Source organism: Phoxinus phoxinus (genome assembly GCF_949152265.1).
Source record: "Phoxinus phoxinus genome assembly, chromosome: 20".
Taxonomy (NCBI): domain Eukaryota; kingdom Metazoa; phylum Chordata; class Actinopteri; order Cypriniformes; family Leuciscidae; genus Phoxinus; species Phoxinus phoxinus.
Window position 1 is genome coordinate 29,376,930 of NC_136895.1, and position 23,657 is coordinate 29,400,586.

At 44.8% G+C, this 23,657-nt stretch overlaps 1 protein-coding gene across 1 annotated transcript in view; it reads left to right on the forward strand.

The window, feature by feature from the left end:
• fbn2b (fibrillin 2b) overlaps positions 1 to 23,657 on the forward strand; it is a gene marked incomplete at its 5' end in the record, with an annotated part of 115,593 nt that overhangs the window by 77,207 nt on the left and 14,729 nt on the right. The window contains 3 exons of the mRNA XM_079593048.1: positions 20,308 to 20,427; positions 21,498 to 21,623; positions 22,689 to 22,841. Coding sequence (XP_079449174.1) covers positions 20,308 to 20,427; positions 21,498 to 21,623; positions 22,689 to 22,841 — 399 coding nt within the window. The remainder of the gene's footprint in view (positions 1 to 20,307; positions 20,428 to 21,497; positions 21,624 to 22,688; positions 22,842 to 23,657) is intronic.

Consider the following 23,657-nt stretch of genomic DNA (forward strand, 5'->3'; position numbering starts at 1 on the left):
ATTATTCTTCTTTTTATTCCGCCGTTTTTTTGACGCGCTACTCCTCCCGCAGTTTTTGTCACAGACCCATGAATGAGGTGTCAAAACGTGCGGCCTATTCGGGAATGGTGTGCTATGACTTTTATAAGCGATCGGGGGTGCGGTGTTCGCCCCAGGGGCGAAAAAGTCGCCGAAAAATCCCATAGACTTAACATTGCGTCAAACTTTGACGCCTCATAGCTCAGAGCGAGGATTTTGCAGAAATGTGAAATTTACCACATTTGGAGAGGTTGGCAGGCTCTGTAAGAATATACCTCACAATGGGGTAAAAGTTGCACCCCTGGGGGGCAGGAGCGCCCGAAAGTTTCCCATTGACTTAACATGGTGTAGGACGGCCCATGAAATGGAGAGAGAGAGAGAGTAAGCGATTTTGTATTGAACATAACTCTGGATCACAGTGTCATAGAGACAAGGGGGCGGGCTCATTTTACTCAGACGACCAATCAGTCTCTCAGGGTCATTGTGAAGCTATCAGGCCACGCCCCTAGCAACCATTTAGAGCACCTTAGCAACAAGTTCCATAGACTTCCATTGAAAGAGATCAAATGGATATCTCTGGATAGAAGAGTCATAAAAACATGAGTGTGGTCTCGTTTGACTCAGGGCAGCAAACAGCCAATCATGAATCACATCAACACTTCCTAGCCCCTCCCTAGCAACCATTGTCGAGCACCTTAGCAACCAAAATTCACAGACTCATAGCTCAGAGCAAGGATGTCGCAGAAACGTGTAATTTGGCACATTTAAAGAGACTGGCATCTCTGTAAGAACATACCACACAATGGGGTAAAAGTTGCACCCCTGGGGGGCAGGAGGGGCCCAAAGTTGCCCCAATGAAGTACTATGGTGTAGGACAGCCCATGAAATGGGCTGTCCTACACCATAGTAAGCGATATTCTATTGAACATAACTCTGGATCACATTTGAAGAGGCTGGTAGGCTCTGTAACAACATAGCACACAATGGGGTAAAAGTTGCACCCCTGGGGGGCAGGAGGGGCCCAAAGTTGCCCCAATGAAGTACTATGGTGTAGGACAGCCCATGAAATGGGCTGTCCTACACCATAGTAAGCGATATTCTATTGAACATAACTCTGGATCACATTTGAAGAGGCTGGTAGGCTCTGTAACAACATACCACACAATGGGGTAAAAGTTGCACCGCTGGGGGGCAGGACCGGCCCAAAGTTGCCCCATTCACGTACTATGGTGTAGGACAGCCCATGAAATGGGCTGTCCTACACCATAGAAACCGCATTTGTATTGAACATAACTCTGGATCACAGTGTCATAGAGACAAGGGGGCGGGCTCATTTTACTCAGACGACCAATCAGTCTCTCAGGATCATTGTGAAGCTTTCAAGCGACGCCCTAGCAACCATTTAGAGCTCCTTAGCAACAAGCTCCATAGACTTCCATTGAAAGACATCAAAGGGATATCTCAGGATAGAAGTGTCATAGAAACATGAGGGTGGGCTCGTTTGACTCGGGGCAGCAAACAGCCAATCCCCAATCACCTCAACACATTCTAGCCCCTCCCTAGCAACCATTGTCGTGCACCTAAGCAACCAAAATCCAAAGAGGGATATCTTAAATTCTGAATGTCACAGAGACGTGGGAGTTGGTTTATATCATTCATACTGACAAGCAGCCTTTGGAGTTTCATGATTGGCGCTGCCAAGCCACTCCCTAGCAACAAAAGAGAGTACCCTAGCAACCATTTTGCAAGACCTATATCTCTGCATCAAAACATCGTATAGAGATGGGGGTTGGTTTATACATTCACACTGACTTTGGAGCTTCATGATTGGCAAATGCCAAGACACTCCCTAGCAACCAAACAGATTACCCTAGCAACCGTTTTGCAAGGCGTATATCTCTGCATCAGAACATCGTATAGAGATGGGGGTTGGCTCTTTTGACTCATGCTAGCAAACAGGACTTGCTACATGCTACACATGCTAGCAGTGAATAGCTACATGCTAATTTTGATTAGCTAAGTGCTAAATCATGCCAAGACAATGCTACAAACTCCATAGTAACCATCTGTGACAACTACCAACAACCTAGTAACACCATAGCAACTACCCGGAATACCCTAGCAACTGCCTAGCAACGCCCTAGCAACCACAAAAATACCCTAGCAACTGCTTAGCAACGCCCTAGCAACCACCCAGAATACCCTAGCAACTGCCTAGCAACGCCCAAGTAACCACCCAGAACACCCTAGCAACTGCCTAGCAACACCCTAGCAACCACCCAGAATACCCTAGCAACCGCCTAGCGACCACCCAGAACACCCTAGCAACTGCCTAGCAACACCCTAGCAACCACCCAGAACACCCTAGCAACCACCTAGCAACCACCATGAACACCCTAGCAACTGCCTAGCAACGCCCTAGCAACCAACCAGAACACCCTAGCAACCGCCTAGCAACCACCCAGAACACCCTAGCAACCGCCTAGCAACGGCCTAGCAACCACCCAAAACACCCTAGCAACCACCCAGAACACCCTAGCAACCAACCGAACAACATGAATAAGCCATATCTCAGCAGCAGAACATCGTACAGACATGGTTGTTTGCTCGTATGCAATCATGTACCACACTCTAGCAACCGGGTCGTGTTTTTTGCCACTGCAAGCACCATTCACATTTTCTTCTGGAAATGTACGTTCTAGTTCTTTTTATTCTTCCACACAAAAGTTTGGCGCGCTACTCCTCCTGGACCGTTTGTCACACACCCCTGAATGAGGTGTCAAAACGTGCGGCCTATTCGGGAATCGTGTGCTATTACTTTTATAAGCGATCGGGGGTGCGGTGGTCGCCCCAGGGGCGAAAAAGTCGACGAAAAATCCCATAGACTTAACATTGCGTCAAACTTTGACGAGTCATAGCTCAGAGCGAGGATTTCGTAGAAATGTGAAATTTACCACATTTGAAGAGGCTGGCAGGCTCTGTAAGAACATACCTCACAATGGGGTAAAAGTTGCACCCCTGGGGGGCAGGAGCGGCCCAAAGTTTCCCATTGACTTAACATGGTGTAGGACGGCCCATGTAAAGCATGCGTTTTTCCTAATATGGTAAATTGCATAGGGATTTTGTATTGAACATAGCTCTGGATCACAGTGTCATAGAGACAAGGGGGCGGGCTCATTTTACTCAGAAGACCAATCAGCATCTCAGGATCATTGTGAAGCTATCAAGCCACGCCCCTAGCAACCATTGTCGAGCAGCTTAGCAACCAAAATTCACAGACTCATAGCTCAGAGCAAGGATGTCGCAGAAACGTGTAATTTGGCACATTTAAAGAGACTGGCAGGCTCTGTAAGAACATACCACACAATGGGGTAAAAGTTGCACCCCTGGGGGGCTGGAGGGCCCCAAAGTTGCCCCAATGAAGTACTATGGTGTAGGACAGCCGATGAAATGGGCTGTCCTACACCATAGTAAGCGATATTCTATTGAACATAACTCTGGATCACATTTGAAGAGGCTGGTAGGCTCTGTAACAACATACCACACAATGGGGTAAAAGTTGCACCCCTGGGGGGCAGGACCGGCCCGAAGTTGCCCCATTCACGTACTATGGTGTAGGACAGCCCATGAAATGGGCTGTCCTACACCATAGAAACCGCATTTGTATTGAACATAACTCTGGATCACAGTGTCATAGAGATAAGGGGGCAGGCTCATTTTACTCAGACGACCAATCAGTCTCTCAGGATCATTGTGAAGCTATCAAGCCACGCCCCTAGCAACCATTGTCGAGCAGCTTAGCAACCAAAATTCACAGACTCATAGCTCAGAGCAAGGATTTCGCAGAAACGTGTAATTTGGCACATTTAAAGAGACTGGCAGGCTCTGTAAGAACATACCACACAATGGGATAAAAGTTGCACCCCTGGGGGGCAGGAGGGGCCCAAAGTTGCCCCAATGAAGTACTATGGTGTAGGACAGCCCATGAAATGGGCTGTCCTACACCATAGTAAGCGATATTCTATTGAACATAACTCTGGATCACATTTGAAGAGGCTGGTAGGCTCTGTAACAACATACCACACAATGGGGTAAAAGTTGCACCCCTGGGGGGCAGGACCGGCCCAAAGTTGCCCCATTCACGTACTATGGTGTAGGACAGCCCATGAAATGGGCTGTCCTACACCATAGAAACCGCATTTGTATTGAACATAACTCTGGATCACAGTGGCATAGAGACAAGGGGGCGGGCTCATTTTACTCAGAGGACCAATCAGTCTCTCAGGATCACTGTGAAGCTATCAAGCCACGCCCTAGCAACCATTTAGAGCACCTTAGCAACAAAATCCATAGACTTCCATTGAAAGACATCAAATGGATATCTCTGGATAGAAGTGTCATAGAAACATGAGGGTGGGCTCGTTTGACTCGGGGCAGCAAACAGCCAATCCCCAATCACCTCAACACATCCTAGCCCCTCCCTAGCAACCATTGTCGAGCACCTTAGCAACCAAAATCCAAAGAGGGATATCTTCCATTCTGAATGTCACAGAGACGTGGGAGTTGGTTTATATCATTTATACTGACAAGCAGCCTTTGGAGTTTCATGATTGGCAGCTGCCAAGCCACTCCCTAGCAACAAAAGAGAGTACCCTAGCAACCATTTTGCAAGACCTATATCTCTGCATCAAAACATCGTATAGAGATGGGGGTTGGTTTATACATTCACACTGACTTTGGAGCTTCATGATTGGCAAATGCCAAGACACTCCCTAGCAACCAAACAGATTACCCTAGCAACCGTTTTGCAAGGCGTATATCTCTGCATCAGAACATCGTATAGAGATGGGGGTTGGCTCTTTTGACTCATGCTAGCAAACAGGACTTGCTACATGCTACACATGCTAGCAGTGAATAGCTACATGCTAATATTGATTAGCTAAGTGCTAAATCATGCCAATAAAATGCTACAAACACCATAGTAACCATCTGTGACAACTACCAACCACCTAGTAACACCATAGCAACTACCCAGAATACCCTAGCAACTGCCTAGCAACCACCCAGAACACCCTAGCAACCGCCTAGCAACCACCTAGCAACCGCCTAGCAACCATCCAGAACACCCTAGCAACCGCCTAGCAACCACCTAGCAACCGCCTAGCAACCATCCAGAACACCCAAGCAACCGCCTAGCAACCACCTAGCAACCGCCTAGCAACCACCCAGAACACCCTAGCAACCGCCTAGCAACCACCCAGAACACCCTAGCAACCGCCTAGCAACCACCCAGAACACCCTAGCAACTGCCTAGCAACCGCCTAGCAACCACCCAGAAGACCCTAGCAACCGCCTAGCAACCACCTAGCAACCGCCTAGCAACCATCCAGAACACCCTAGCAACCGCCTAGCAACCACCTAGCAACCGCCTAGCAACCACCCAGAACACCCTAGCAACCGCCTAGCAACCAACCAGAACACCCTAGCAACCGCCTAGCAACCACCCAGAACACCCTAGCAACCACCTAGCAACCACCCAAAACACCCTAGCAACCGCCTAGCAACCACCCAGAACACCCTAGCAACCGGGTCGTGTTTTTTGCCACTGCAAGCACCATTCACATTTTCTTCTGGAAATGTACATTCTAGTTATTAATGGTGCTTGCTTTAGCAAGGCATCATTATTGTTATTGCTCATACTTATTATTAATGGTGCTTGCTTTAGCAAGGCATCATTATTGTTATTGCTCATACTTATTATTAATGGTGCTTGCTTTAGCAAGGCATCATTATTGTTATCCGTCATACTTATTATTCTTTTTATTCCGCCGTTTTTTTGACGCGCTACTCCTCCCGCAGTTTTTGTCACAGACTCATGAATGAGGTGTCAAATCGTGCGGCTTATTCGGGAATGGTGTGCTATGACTTTTCTAAGCGATCGGGGGTGCGGTGGTCGCCCCAGGGGCGAAAAACTCGCCGAAAAATCCCATAGACTTAACATTGCGTCAAACTTTGACGCCTCATAGCTCAGAGCGAGGATTTTGTAGAAATGTGAAATTTACCACTTTTGGAGAGGTTGGCAGGCTCTGTAAGAATATACCTCACAATGGGGTAAAAGTTGCACCCCTGGGGGGCAGGAGCGCCCGAAAGTTTCCCATTGACTTAACATGGTGTAGGACGGCCCATGAAATGGAGAGAGAGAGAGAGTAAGCGATTTTGTATTGAACATAACTCTGGATCACAGTGTCATAGAGACAAGGGGGCGGGCTCATTTTACTCAGACGACCAATAAGTATCTCAGGATCATTGTGAAGCTATCAGGCCACGCCCCTAGCAACCATTAAGAGCCCCTTAGCAACAAGTTCCATAGACTTCCATTGAAAGAGATCAAAGGGATATCTTTGGATAGAAGAGTCATAGAAACATGAGGGTGGTCTCGTTTGACTCAGGGCAGCAAACAGCCAATCCTGAATAACCTCAACACTTCCTAGCCCCTCCCTAGCAACCATTGTCGAGCAGCTTAGCAACCAAAATTCACAGACTCATAGCTCAGAGCAAGGATGTCGCAGAAACGTGTAATTTGGCACATTTAAAAAGACAGGCAGGCTCTGTAAGAACATACCACACAATGGGGTAAAAGTTGCACCCCTGGGGGGCAGGAGGGGCCCAAAGTTGCCCCAATGAAGTACTATGGTGTAGGACAGCCCATGAAATGGGCTGTCCTACACCATAGTAAGCGATATTCTATTGAACATAACTCTGGATCACATTTGAAAAGGCTGGTAGGCTCTGTAACAACATACCACACAATGGGGTAAAAGTTGCACCCCTGGGGGGCAGGAGGGGCCCAAAGTTGCCCCAATGAAGTACTATGGTGTAGGACAGCCCATGAAATGGGCTGTCCTACACCATAGTAAGCGATATTCTATTGAACATAACTCTGGATCACAGTGTCATAGAGACAAGGGGGCGGGCTCATTTTACTCAGACGACCAATCAGTCTCTCAGGATCACTGTGAAGCTATCAAGCCACACCCTAGCAACCATTTAGAGCACCTTAGCAACAAAATCCATAGACTTCCATTGAAAGACATCAAAGGGATATCTCAGGATATAAGTGTCATAGAAACATGAGGGTGGGCTCGTTTGACTCGGGGCAGCAAACAGCCAATCCCCAATCACCTCAACACATCCTAGCCCCTCCCTAGCAACCATTGTCGAGCACCTTAGCAACCAAAATCCAAAGAGGGATATCTTCCATTCTGAATGTCACAGAGACGTGGGAGTTGGTTTATATCATTCATACTGACAAGCAGCCTTTGGAGTTTCATGATTGGCAGCTGCCAAGCCACTCCCTAGCAACAAAAGAGAGTACCCTAGCAACCATTTTGCAAGACCTATATCTCTGCATCAAAACATCGTATAGAGATGGGGGTTGGTTTATACATTCACTCTGACTTTGGAGCTTCATGATTGGCAGCTGCCAAGCCACTCCCTAGCAACCAAACAGATTACCCTAGCAACCGTTTTGCAAGACGTATATCTCTGCATCAGAACATCGTATAGAGATGGGGGTTGGCTCTTTTGACTCATGCTAGCAAACAGGACATGCTACATGCTACACATGCTAGCAGTGAATAGCTACATGCTAATTTTGATTAGCTAAGTGCTAAATCATGCCAAGAAAATGCTACAAACACCATAGTAACCATCTGTGACAACTACCAACCACCTAGTAACACCATAGCAACTACCCAGAACACCCTAGCAACTGCCTAGCAACGCCCTAGAAACCACAAAAATACCCTAGCAACTGCCTAGCAACGCCCTAGTAACCACCCAGAACACCCTAGCAACTGCCTAGCAACCACCCAGAACACCCTAGCAACCGCCTAGCAACCACCCAGAACACCCTAGCAACTGCCTAGCAACCACCCATAACACCCTAGCAACTGCATAGCAACCACCCAGAACACCCTAGCAACCGCATAGCAACCGCCTAGCAACCACCCAGAACACCCTAGCAACCGCCTAGCAACCACCCAGAACACCCTAGCAACTAACTAGCAACCGCCCAGAACACCCTAGCAACCACCTAGCAACCGCCTAGCAACTGCCTAGCAACCACCCAGAACACCCTAGCAACGCCATAGCAACCACCCAGAACACCCTAGCAACCGCCTAGCAACCACCCAGAAAACCCTAGCAACCACCTAGCAACCACCCAGAACACCCTAGCAACTGCCTAGCAACCACCCAGTACACCCTAGTAACCACCCAGAACACCCTAGCAACCACCCGAACAACATGAATAAGCCATAACTCAGCAGCAGAACATCGTACAGACATGGTTGTTGGCTCGTATGACATCATGTACCACACTCTAGCAACCGAGTGTCGCGTTTTGCCACTGCAAGCACCATTCACATTTTCTTCTGGAAATGTACATTCTAGTTATTAATGGTGCTTGCTTTAGCAAGGCATCATTATTGTTATCCGTCATACTTATTATTAATGGTGCTTGCGTAGCAAGGCATCATTATTGTTATCCGTCATACTTATTAATGGTGCTTGCGTAGCAAGGCATCATTATTGTTATCCGTCATACTTATTAATGGTGCTTGCGTAGCAAGGCATCATTATTGTTATCCGTCATACTTATTAATGGTGCTTGCCTATGGCAAAGCAACATTAGTGTTATTGCTCATACTTATTATTTTACTTCTTTTTATTCCGCCGCTTTTTTGACGCGCTACTCCTCCCGCAGCTTTTGTCACAGACCCCTGAATGAGGTGTCAAAACGTGCGGCCTATTCGGGAATGGTGTGCTATGACTTTTATAAGCGATCGGGGGTGTGGTGGTCGCCCCAGGGGCGAAAAAGTCGACGAAAAAACGCATAGACTTAACATTACGTCAAACTTTGACGAGTCATAGCTCAGAGTTGGGATTTCGTAGAAATGTGAAATTTAACACATTTGGAGAGGCTGGCAGGCTCTGTAAGAACATACCTCACAATGGGGTAAAAGTTGCACCCCTGGGGGTCAGGAGCGGCCCAAACTTTTCCTATTGACTTAACATGGTGTAGGACGTCCCATGAAATGGAGAGAGAGAGAGAGTAAGCGATTTTGTATTGAACATAACTCTGGATCACAGTGTCATAGAGACAAGGGGGCGGGCTCATTTTACTCAGACGACCAATCAGTCTCTCCGGATCATTGTGAAGCTATCAGGCCACGCCCCTAGCAACCATTTAGAGCACCTTAGCAACAAGTTCCATAGACTTCCATTGAAAGAGATCAAATGGATATCTCTGGATAGAAGAGTCATAGAAACATGAGGGTGGGCTCGTTTGACTCGGGGCAGCAAACAGCCAATCATGAATCACATCAACACTTCCTAGCCCCTCCCTAGCAACCATTGTCGAGCACCTTAGCAACCAAAATTCACAGACTCATAGCTCAGAGCAAGGATGTCGCAGAAACGTGTAATTTGGCACATTTGAAGAGGCTGATAGGCTCTGTAAGAACATACCACACAATGGGGTAAAAGTTGCACCCCTGGGGGGCAGGAGGGGCCCAAAGTTGCCCCATTCACGTACTATGGTGTAGGACAGCCCATGAAATGGGCTGTCCTACACCATAGTAAGCGATATTCTATTGAACATAACTCTGGATCACATTTGAAGAGGCTGGTAGGCTCTGTAACAACATACCACACAATGGGGTAAAAGTTGCACCCCTGGGGGGCAGGACCGGCCCAAAGTTGCCCCATTCACGTACTATGGTGTAGGACAGCCCATGAAATGGGCTGTCCTACACCATAGAAATCGCATTTGTATTGAACATAACTCTGGATCACAGTGTCATAGAGACAAGGGGGCGGGCTCATTTTACTCAGACAACCAATCAGTCTCTCAGGATCATTGTGAAGCTTTCAAGCGACGCCCTAGCAACTATTTAGAGCTCCTTAGCAACAAGCTCCATAGACTTCCATTGAAAGACATCAAAGGGATATCTCAGGATATAAGTGTCATAGAAACATGAGGGTAGGCTCGTTTGACTCGGGGCAGCAAACAGCCAATCCCCAATCACCTCAACACATCCTAGCCCCTCCCTAGCAACCATTGTCGAGCACCTTAGCAACCAAAATCCAGACAGGGATATCTTCCATTCTGAATGTCAAAGAGACGTGGGAGTTGGTTTATATCATTCATATTGACAAGCAGCCTTTGGAGTTTCATGATTGGCAGCTGCCAAGCCACTCCCTAGCAACAAAAGAGAGTACCCTAGCAACCATTTTGCAAGACCTATATCTCTGCATCAAAACATCGTATAGAGATGGGGGTTGGTTTATACATTCACACTGACTTTGGAGCTTTATGATTGGCAGCTGCCAAGCCACTCCCTAGCAACCAAACAGATTACCCTAGCAACCGTTTTGCAAGGCGTATATCTCTGCATCAGAACATCGTATAGAGATGGGGGTTGGCTCTTTTGACTCATGCTAGCAAACAGGACTTGCTACATGCTACACATGCTAGCAGTGAATAGCTACATGCTAATTTTGATTAGCTAAGTGCTAAATCATGCCAAGAAAATGCTACAAACACCATAGTAACCATCTGTGACAACTACCAACCACCTAGTAACAACATAGCAACTACCCAGAATACCCTAGCAACTGCGTAGCAACGCCCTAGCAACCACAAAAATACCATGGCAACTGCCTAGCAACCATTTAGAGCACCTTAGCAACAAAATCCATAGACTTCCATTGAAAGACATCAAATGGATATCTCTGGATAGAAGTGTCATAGAAACACGAGGGTTGGCTCGTTTGACTCGGGGAAGCAAACAGCCAATCCCGAATCACCTCAACACTTCCTAGCCCCTCCCTAGCAACCATTGTCGAGTACCTTAGCAACCAAAACCCAGACAGGGATATCTTGCATTCTGAATGTCACAGAGGCATGGGAGTTGGTTTATATCATTCATACTGACAAGTAGCCTTTGGAGTTTCATGATTGGCAGCTGCCGAGCCACTCCCTAACAACAAAACAGAGTACCCTAGCAACCATTTTGCAAGACCTATATCTCTGCATCAAAACATCGTATAGAGATGGGGGTTGGTTTATACATTCACACTGACTTTGGAGCTTCATGATTGGCAGCTGCCAAGCCACTCCCTAGCAACCAAACAGATTACCCTAGCAACCGTTTTGCAAGACGTATATCTCTGCATCAGAACATCGTATAGAGATGGGGGTTGGCTCTTTTGACTCATGCTAGCAAACAGGACTTGCTACATGCTACACATGCTAGCAGTGAATAGCTACATGCTAATTTTGATTAGCTAAGTGCTAAAACATGCCAAGAAAATGCTACAAACACCATAGTAACCATCTGTGACAACTACCAACCACCTAGTAACACCATAGCAACTACCCAGAACACCCTAGCAACTGCCTAGCAACCACCCAGAACATCCTAGCAACCGCCTAGCAACCGCCCAGAACCGCCTAGCAACCACCCAGAACACCCTAGCAACCACCCAGAACACCCTAGCAACTGCCTAGCAACCGCCTAGCAACCGCCTATCAACCACCCAGAACACCCTAGCAACCACCTAGCAACCACCCAGAACACCCTAGCAACCGCCTAGCAACCACCCAGAACAACCTAGCAACCGCCTAGCAACCACCCAGAACACCCTAGCAACCACCTAGCAACACCCTAGCAACCACCCAGAACACCCTAGCAACCACCCAGAACACCTTAGCATCTTCATAGCAAACTCCAAGAACACCCTAGCAACCGGCTCGTGTTTTTTGCCACTGCAAGCACCATTCACATTTTCTTCTGGAAATGTACGTTCTAGTTCTTCTTCTTCTTCTTCCACTTTTTTTTCGTCTCGCTACTCCTCCCGCAGTTTTTGTCACAGACCCATGAATGAGGTGTCAAAACGTGCGTCCTATTTGGGAATGGTGTGCTATGACTTTTATAAGCGATCGGGCGTACGATGTTCGCCCGCCGGGCGAAATAGCAGCGAAAAAAAACGCATAGACTTACATTGAAAAAAACGTAAAACGCCTCATAGCTCAGAGCGAGGATTTCGTAGAAATGTGAAATTTACGACATTTGAAGAGGCTGGCAGGCTCTTTAAGAATATGCCTCACAATGGGGTAAAAGTTGCACCCCTGGGGGGCAGGAGCGGCCCAAAGTTTTCCCATTCATTGTCTATGGCATAGGACGGCCCATGAAATGGGCCGTCCTACACCATAGTAAGCGATTTTGTATTGAACATAACTCTGGATCACAGTGTCATAGAGACAAGGGGGCGGGCTCATTTTACTCAGACGACCAATCAGTCTCTCAGGATCATTGTGAAGCTATCAGGCCACGCCCCTAGCAACCATTTAGAGCACCTTAGCAACAAGTTCCATAGACTTCCATTGAAAGAGATCAAATGGATATCTCTGGATAGAAGAGTCATAGAAACATGAGGGTGGGCTCGTTTGACTCGGGGCAGCAAACAGCCAATCATGAATCACATCAACACTTCCTAGCCCCTCCCTAGCAACCATTGTCGAGCACCTTAGCAACCAAAATTCACAGACTCATAGCTCAGAGCAAGGATGTCGCAGAAACGTGTAATTTGGCACATTTAAAGAGACTGGCAGGCTCTGTAAGAACATACCACACAATGGGGTAAAAGTTGCACCCCTGGGGGGCAGGAGGGGCCCAAAGTTGCCCCAATAAAGTACTATGGTGTAGGACAGCCCATGAAATGGGCTGTCCTACACCATAGTAAGCGATATTCTACTGAACATAACTCTGGATCACATTTGAAGAGGCTGGTAGGCTCTGTAAGAACATACCACACAATGGGGTAAAAGTTACACCCCTGGGGGGCAGGAGGGGCCCAAAGTTGCCCCAATAAAGTACTATGGTGTAGGACAGCCCATGAAATGGGCTGTCCTACACCATAGAAACCGCATTTGTATTGAACATAACTCTGGATCACATTTGAAGAGGCTGTTAGGCTCTGTAACAACATACCACACAATGGGGTAAAAGTTGCACCCCTGGGGGGCAGGACCGGCCCAAAGTTGCCCCATTCACGTACTATGGTGTAGGACAGCCCATGAAATGGGCTGTCCTACACCATAGAAACCGCATTTGTATTGAACATAACTCTGGATCACAGTGTCATAGAGACAAGGGGGCGGGCTCATTTTACTCAGACGACCAATCAGTCTCTCAGGATCATTGTGAAGCTTTCAAGCCACGCCCTAGCAACCATTTAGAGCTCCTTAGCAACAAGCTCCATAGACTTCCATTGAAAGACATCAAAGGGATATCTCAGGATATAAGTGTCATAGAAACATGAGGGTGGGCTCGTTTGACTCGGGGCAGCAAACAGCCAATCCCGAATCCCCTCAACACATTCTAGCCCCTCCCTAGCAACCATTGTCGAGCACCTTAGCAACCAAAATCCAAAGAGGGATATGTTAAATTCTGAATGTCACAGAGACGTGGGAGTTGGTTTATATCATTCATACTGACAAGCAGCCTTTGGAGTTTCATGATTTACGCTGCCAAGCCACTCCCTAGCAACAAAAGAGAGTACCCTAGCAACCATTTTACAAGACCTATATCTCTGCATCAAAACATCGTATAGAGATGGGGGTTGGTTTATACATTCACACTGACTTTGGAGCTTCATGATTGGCAAATGCCAAGACACTCCCTAGCAACCAAACAGATTACCCTAGCGACCGTTTTGCATGGCGTATATCTCTGCATCAGAACATCGTATAGAGATGGGGTTTGGCTCTTTTGACTCATGCTAGCAAACAGGACTTGCTACATGCTACACATGCTAGCAGTGAATAGCTACATGCTAATATTGATTAGCTAAGTGCTAAATCATGCCAATAAAATGCTACAAACACCATAGTAACCACCTGTGACAACTTCCAACCACCTAGTAACACCATAGCAACTACCCAGAATACCATACAACTGCCTAGCAACCACCCAGAACTCCCTAGCAACCGCCTAGCAACCACCTAGCAACCGCCTAGCAACCATCCAGAACACCCTAGCAACCGCCTAGCAACCACCTAGCAACCACCCAGAACACCATAGCAACCGCCTAGCAACCACCTAGCAACCGCCTAGCAACCACCCATAACACCCTAGCAACCGCCTAGCAACCACCCAGAACACCCTAGCAACCACCCAGAACACCCTAGCAACCGCCTAACAACCACCCAGAACACCCTAGCAACCGCCTAGCAACCGCCTAGCAACCACCCAGAACACCCTAGCAACCACCTAGCAACCACCCAAAACACCCTAGCAACCGCCTAGCAACCAACCAGAACACCCTAGCAACCGGGTCGTGTTTTTTGCCACTGCAAGCACCATTCACATTTTCTTCTGGAAATGTACGTTCTAGTTAATGGTGCTTGCTTTAGCAAGGCATCATTATTGTTATTGCTCATACTTATTATTCTTCTTCTTCTTCTTCCACTTTTTTTTCGTCTCGCTACTCCTCCCGCAGTTTTTGTCACAGACCCATGAATGAGGTGTCAAAACGTGCGTCCTATTTGGGAATGGTGTGCTATGACTTTTATAAGCGATCGGGCGTACGATGTTCGCCCGCCGGGCGAAATAGCAGCGAAAAAAAACGCATAGACTTACATTGAAAAAAACGTAAAACGCCTCATAGCTCAGAGCGAGGATTTCGTAGAAATGTGAAATTTACGACATTTGAAGAGGCTGGCAGGCTCTTTAAGAATATGCCTCACAATGGGGTAAAAGTTGCACCCCTGGGGGGCAGGAGCGGCCCAAAGTTTTCCCATTCATTGTCTATGGCATAGGACGGCCCATGAAATGGGCCGTCCTACACCATAGTAAGCGATTTTGTATTGAACATAACTCTGGATCACAGTGTCATAGAGACAAGGGGGCGGGCTCATTTTACTCAGACGACCAATCAGTCTCTCAGGATCATTGTGAAGCTATCAGGCCACGCCCCTAGCAACCATTTAGAGCACCTTAGCAACAAGTTCCATAGACTTCCATTGAAAGAGATCAAATGGATATCTCTGGATAGAAGAGTCATAGAAACATGAGGGTGGGCTCGTTTGACTCGGGGCAGCAAACAGCCAATCATGAATCACATCAACACTTCCTAGCCCCTCCCTAGCAACCATTGTCGAGCACCTTAGCAACCAAAATTCACAGACTCATAGCTCAGAGCAAGGATGTCGCAGAAACGTGTAATTTGGCACATTTAAAGAGACTGGCAGGCTCTGTAAGAACATACCACACAATGGGGTAAAAGTTGCACCCCTGGGGGGCAGGAGGGGCCCAAAGTTGCCCCAATAAAGTACTATGGTGTAGGACAGCCCATGAAATGGGCTGTCCTACACCATAGTAAGCGATATTCTACTGAACATAACTCTGGATCACATTTGAAGAGGCTGGTAGGCTCTGTAAGAACATACCACACAATGGGGTAAAAGTTACACCCCTGGGGGGCAGGAGGGGCCCAAAGTTGCCCCAATAAAGTACTATGGTGTAGGACAGCCCATGAAATGGGCTGTCCTACACCATAGAAACCGCATTTGTATTGAACATAACTCTGGATCACATTTGAAGAGGCTGTTAGGCTCTGTAACAACATACCACACAATGGGGTAAAAGTTGCACCCCTGGGGGGCAGGACCGGCCCAAAGTTGCCCCATTCACGTACTATGGTGTAGGACAGCCCATGAAATGGGCTGTCCTACACCATAGAAACCGCATTTGTATTGAACATAACTCTGGATCACAGTGTCATAGAGACAAGGGGGCGGGCTCATTTTACTCAGACGACCAATCAGTCTCTCAGGATCATTGTGAAGCTTTCAAGCCACGCCCTAGCAACCATTTAGAGCTCCTTAGCAACAAGCTCCATAGACTTCCATTGAAAGACATCAAAGGGATATCTCAGGATATAAGTGTCATAGAAACATGAGGGTGGGCTCGTTTGACTCGGGGCAGCAAACAGCCAATCCCGAATCCCCTCAACACATTCTAGCCCCTCCCTAGCAACCATTGTCGAGCACCTTAGCAACCAAAATCCAAAGAGGGATATGTTAAATTCTGAATGTCACAGAGACGTGGGAGTTGGTTTATATCATTCATACTGACAAGCAGCCTTTGGAGTTTCATGATTTACGCTGCCAAGCCACTCCCTAGCAACAAAAGAGAGTACCCTAGCAACCATTTTACAAGACCTATATCTCTGCATCAAAACATCGTATAGAGATGGGGGTTGGTTTATACATTCACACTGACTTTGGAGCTTCATGATTGGCAAATGCCAAGACACTCCCTAGCAACCAAACAGATTACCCTAGCGACCGTTTTGCATGGCGTATATCTCTGCATCAGAACATCGTATAGAGATGGGGTTTGGCTCTTTTGACTCATGCTAGCAAACAGGACTTGCTACATGCTACACATGCTAGCAGTGAATAGCTACATGCTAATATTGATTAGCTAAGTGCTAAATCATGCCAATAAAATGCTACAAACACCATAGTAACCACCTGTGACAACTTCCAACCACCTAGTAACACCATAGCAACTACCCAGAATACCATACAACTGCCTAGCAACCACCCAGAACTCCCTAGCAACCGCCTAGCAACCACCTAGCAACCGCCTAGCAACCATCCAGAACACCCTAGCAACCGCCTAGCAACCACCTAGCAACCACCCAGAACACCATAGCAACCGCCTAGCAACCACCTAGCAACCGCCTAGCAACCACCCATAACACCCTAGCAACCGCCTAGCAACCACCCAGAACACCCTAGCAACCACCCAGAACACCCTAGCAACCGCCTAACAACCACCCAGAACACCCTAGCAACCGCCTAGCAACCGCCTAGCAACCACCCAGAACACCCTAGCAACCACCTAGCAACCACCCAAAACACCCTAGCAACCGCCTAGCAACCAACCAGAACACCCTAGCAACCGGGTCGTGTTTTTTGCCACTGCAAGCACCATTCACATTTTCTTCTGGAAATGTACGTTCTAGTTCTTCTTCTTCTTCTTCCACTTTTTTTTCGTCTCGCTACTCCTCCCGCAGTTTTTGTCACAGACCCATGAATGAGGTGTCAAAACGTGCGGCCTATTTGGGAATGGTGTGCTATGACTTTTATAAGCGATCGGGCGTACGATGTTCGCCCGCCGGGCGAAATAGCAGCGAAAAAAAACGCATAGACTTACATTGCGAAAAGCACGTAACGCCCCATAGCTCAGAGCGAGGATTTCGTAGAAATGTGAAATTTACGACATTTGTAGAGGCTGGCAGGCTCTTTAAGAATATGCCTCACAATGGGGTAAAAGTTGCACCCCTGGGGGGCAGGAGCGGCCCAAAGTTTTCCCATTCATTGTCTATGGCACAGGACGGCCCATGAAATGGGCCGTCCTACACCATAGTAATCGATTTTGTATTGAACATAACTCTGGATCACAGTGTCATAGAGACAAGGGGGCGGGCTCATTTTACTCAGACGACCAATCAGTCTCTCAGGATCATTGTGAAGCTATCAGGCCACGCCCCTAGCAACCATTTAGAGCACCTTAGCAACAAGTTCCATAGACTTCCATTGAAAGAGATCAAATGGATATCTCTGGATAGAAGAGTCATAGAAACATGAGGGTGGTCTCGTTTGACTCAGGGCAGCAAACAGCCAATCATGAATCACATCAACACTTCCTAGCCCCTCCCTAGCAACCATTGTCGAGCAGCTTAGCAACCAAAATTCACAGACTCATAGCTCAGAGCAAGGATGTCGCAGAAACGTGTAATTTGGCACATTTAAAGAGACTGGCAGGCTCTGTAAGAACATACCACACAATGGGGTAAAAGTTGCACCCCTGGGGGGCAGGAGGGGCCCAAAGTTGCCCCAATGAAGTACTATGGTGTAGGACAGCCCATGAAATGGGCTGTCCTACACCATAGTAAGCGATATTCTATTGAACATAACTCTGGATCACATTTGAAGAGGCTGGTAGGCTCTGTAACAACATACCACACAATGGGGTAAAAGTTGCACCCCTGGGGGGCAGGACCGGCCCAAAGTTGCCCCATTCACGTACTATGGTGTAGGACAGCCCATGAAATGGGCTGTCCTACACCATAGAAACCGCATTTGTATTGAACATAACTCTGGATCACAGTGTCATAGAGACAAGGGGGCGGGCTCATTTTACTCAGACGACCAATCAGTCTCTCAGGATCATTGTGAAGCTTTCAAGCCACGCCCTAGCAACCATTTAGAGCTCCTCCTTAGCAACAAGCTCCATAGACTTCCATTGAAAGACATCAAAGGGATATCTCAGGATATAAGTGTCATAGAAACATGAGGGTGTGCTCGTTTGACTCGGGCCAGCAAACAGCCAATCCCCAATTACCTCAACACATCCTAGCCCCTCCCTAGCAACCATTGTCGAGCACCTTAGCAACCAAAATCCAAAGAGGGATATCTTCCATTCTGAATGTCACAGAGACGTGGGAGTTGGTTTATATCATTCATACTGACAAGCAGCCTTTGGAGTTTCATGATTGGCAGCTGCCAAGCCACTCCCTAGCAACAAAAGAGAGTACCCTAGCAACCATTTTGCAAGACGTATATCTCTGCATCAACACATCGTATAGAGATGGGGGTTGGTTTATACATTCACACTGACTTTGGAGCTTCATGATTGGCAGCTGCCAAGCCACTCCCTAGCAACCAAACAGATTACCCTAGCAACCGTTTTGCAAGACGTATATCTCTGCATCAGAACATCGTATAGAGATGGGGGTTGGCTCTTTTGACTCATGCTAGCAAACAGGACTTGCTACATGCTACACATGCTAGCAGTGAATAGCTACATGCTAATATTGATTAGCTAAGTGTTAAATCATGCCAAGAAAATGCTATAAACTCCATAGTAACCATCTGTGACAACTACCGACCACCTAGTAACACCATAGCAACTACCCAGAATACCCTAGCAACTGCCTAGCAACGCCCTAGCAACCACAAAATACCCTAGCAACTGCCTAGCAACGCCCTAGTAACCACCCAGAACACCCTAGCAACTGCCTAGCAACACCCTAGCAACCACCTAGCAACCTCCCAGAACACCCTAGCAACCACCTAGCAACCACCCAGAACACCCTAGCAACAAACTAACAACCGCCTAGCAACCACCCAGAACACCCTAGCAACTGCTTAGCAACCACCCAGAACACCCTAGCAACCGCCTAGCAACCATCCAGAACACCCTAGCAACCACCCGAACAACATGAATAAGCCATATCTCAGCAGCAGAACATCGTACAGACATGGTTGTTTGCTCGTATGCAATCATGTACCACACTCTAGCAACCGGTTCGTGTTTTTTGCCACTGCAAGCACCATTCACATTTTCTTCTGGAAATGTACGTTCTAGTTTTTTTTTATTGTTGTTTTATTAGTTTAATTAGCATGAATTTATATAAATATAGATACACACTGTGTATATATATACATAAATATACACACATTTTATTTTATATACACATTTTATAGTTGTGTATAAAAAAATATATATATGCGAGTGTGTATTATCAATTTTAATTAAAATATAAATTATATTTATATATATATATATATAATATTTCATGTATTTTATGTTTTATATATATAGTTGGTAAATATTTACAAATAAAATACTATTTATTAAATGAATATTTTTATTTATAAATTTACACTCTGTAAATATTGATATTTCGCAAATGTTTTATTATTGTATTTAGCATAAATTAATGTTTTACATAAACATATAATATGCATATCAATTTTATTTATAAACATTTTTGTTAATAATAAATATGTTGCCATTTGTAACTATTTGATGTATATAAAGTGCTAGGTAAGTTGAACCCAGTGTTAAATGTTTCACAATAATCAGAAGCTTTATACTTTATATATATGTATATATACTCTATATACTATAAAATATATATTCTATATACAGTAGTCAACATTTGAAGTGGATCAAAAAAGTTAATCAAAGTTGTCCTAAGACAAGAACGGGTATTGTTCAAAATTCATGTATAACTTTGATGAAAGGTTTTGATCCACTTCAAATGTCGACTATTGTATATTGATTATCGTGTAATGCGGTTCGCTAGTTTCGGAGTAGCTTCCGCACGTTTAATGCTGTGTGTATGTGTGTGACGGGTCAGATATCAACGAGTGTGTGACGCTGCCGGGCGCCTGCCAGCCGGGAACATGCCAGAACCTGGACGGATCCTTCCGCTGCATCTGTCCTCCGGGATACGAGGTGCAGAACGACAAGTGTGTGGGTAAGAGTGATGTTTTCACTAGCGGAGTAACGAAACACTCACGTCACGATTCCATACATATCACGATACTGAACTCACGATACGATATTATCACGATACTCAAATTTGATACATTGTGTGATACATTGTGTGTGTAAATGAATAGACTTGGACTTGGTGCTGGAAACCCAAAGCACAGGACAATAGAGACTCCAGAATAACAATATTCATGATTCTGAAGATGAAAATACAGAATTATTTTAGACGAATATGCTTGCGATCTGTCACTGACTAGATATGTAAAATAATGTACGCCACTTTTTACTGGTAACATCAGACATTTGGCATTATCAGGATATTCCCCCATTGCATTATTATACATTATAATCAACATTGTATAACAAAATTATAAACGCAACACTTTTGTTTTTGCCCCCATTTTTCATGAGCTGAACTCAAAGATCTAAGACACAAAAGCCTTTTCTATGTACACAAAAGGCCTATTTCTCTCAAATATCGTTCACAAATCTGTCTAACTCTGTGTTAGTGAGCACTTCTCCTTTGCCGAGATACTGACTGGTTTTCGGACCCCCCCAATACAGTAAAACTGCACATTTTTAGAGTGGCCTTTTAATGTGGACAGCCTAAGGCACACCTGTGCAATAATCCTGCTGTCTAATCAGCCTCTTGATACGCCACACCTGTGAGGCGGATGATTAACTCGGCAAAGGAGAAGTGCTCACTAACACAGATTTAGACAGATTTGTGAACAATATTTGAGAGAAATAGTGTAATTTTTTTGTGTACATAGAAAAAGTGAAAAATGGGGGCAAAAACAAGTGTTGCGTTTATAATTTTGTTCAGTTTAACGTCGTACTGACACAAAAACTCTAACGCACAGTCATTTTCATTTTGGGTGAATTACACACAATACATATTGTCACTATCCACGATACATTTTTGTATTGCGATATATTGTGACCCGATGAATTGTTACACCCGTAATATTTCCGCAAGCCTCCTGCACACGTGCTCCTCTGCCACCGTGATCTGTGTGTTCTTCCACTTCTCTCTGTGCTCTTCTTCCTCAGACATCAACGAGTGTAACGTGGAGCCCAACATCTGTCAGTTCGGCTCGTGTAAGAACACGCCGGGAAGCTTCCAGTGCATCTGCCAGCCCGGATTCGTCCTGTCCGACAACGGGCGCCGCTGTTTCGGTAAGATCCCGCGTTCCTTATAGATCTCTCAAATCTGATTGGACGAAGCCAGACTTCTGTCATCTTATTGAATAGATGACTGATAATCTGTCTTTTTTTTTTTTTTTGGCAGCAAGTTTAACATTTAAAGTTACATAATGTATTATTCATATTTTAATTTTCATAGAATATGTTGACATGTATAGCTGTTATGTTATTTAATAGTATTAATAATATTTTATTAGTTGGGTGAATGTATGTATTCATACATATGCATTTAAATATTGATACATATATTTTATTATATATTTATATTATAGTATTCATATTTTGTTTCATAGGGTATTTTGACATTTATAGCTGTTATTTTATTTTATTTTATTTCATATTATTATTTTATTATTAATGTTTTATTAGTTGTGTACATTTTTGTATTCATACATATTCATTTAAATATTTATACATATGTATATTTTATTCCATTGTATTATTCATATATTAGGATATGTTGACATTTATAGCTGTTATTGTATTAATAATGTTTTATTAGTTAAATTTATGTATTCAAACATATGCATTTACATATTGATGAATACATATATTTTAAATATATTATACATTTATATGATTCATATGTTATGTTATATAGAATATGTTTCCATTTATAGCTGTTATTTTATTTAATAATATTCATAATATTTGATTTAATTATGTTTTATTAGATGGGCACATTATATTTTATATCAGTAATATTTCATATATTTGATTTCATGTTTTGGTATTGTTAGTTAATGCATTAACTAATAATGTGAAGTGCATTTGCTACAGTATTTATTAAGCTTTGTTAATTGGTAGTTCATGTTAGCTCAGTTTCATTAAATAAAATGACCAGACCAGACTAATTAGTAAGGGTTCGTATTAACAATGCTTTAGACGTCTTTTTATTGTTAGTTCACGTCAGCTAATATAGAGTGTTACCAATGTTTTATACAATACGGTGCCATTTATAGCGGTTGTTTTCTGTATGTAAAGTATGGTGTTTTATTGGTTTATAATGAACATGAATGTGTGTTTTGATGCCCTCAGACACGCGCGAGAGCTTCTGTTTCACGCGGTTTGAAGCGGGTAAATGCTCGGTGCCCAAACCACTGAACACCACTAAAGCCAAGTGTTGCTGCAGTCTGATGCCCGGCGAGGGGTGGGGCGACCCCTGCGAACTGTGCCCGCGCGATCCCGAGGGTACGTGACACTACAGAGTATACACTACAGAATATACACTACAGAGTATACACTACAGAGTATACACTACAGAGTATACACTACAGAGTATACACTACAGATACGCTTCAGAGTATACACTACAGAATATACACTACAGATACGCTTCAGAGTATACACTACAGAATATACACTACAGATACGCTTCAGAGTATACACTACAGAGTATATACTACAGAATATACACTACAGAGTATACACTACAGATACGCTTCAGAGTATACACTACAGAGTATACACTACAGAGTATACACTACAGAATATACACTACAGAATATACACTACAGAGTATACACTACAGAGTATACACTACAGAGTATATACTACAGAATATACACTACAGAGTATACACTACAGATACGCTTCAGAGTATACACTACAGAATATACACTACAGAGTATATACTACAGAATATACACTACAGATACGCTTCAGAGTATACACTACAGAATATACACTACAGATACGCTTCAGAGTATACACTACAGAATATACACTACAGATACGCTTCAGAGTATACACTACAGAATATACACTACAGATACGCTTCAGAGTATACACTACAGAATATACACTACAGAGTATATACTACAGAATATACACTACAGAGTATACACTACAGAGTATACACTACAGAGTATACACTACAGAATATACACTACAGAATATACACTACAGAGTATACACTTCAGAGTATACACTACAGATACGTTTCAGAGTATACACTAAATACAGAGTATACACTAAATACAGAGTATACACTAAATACAGAGTATA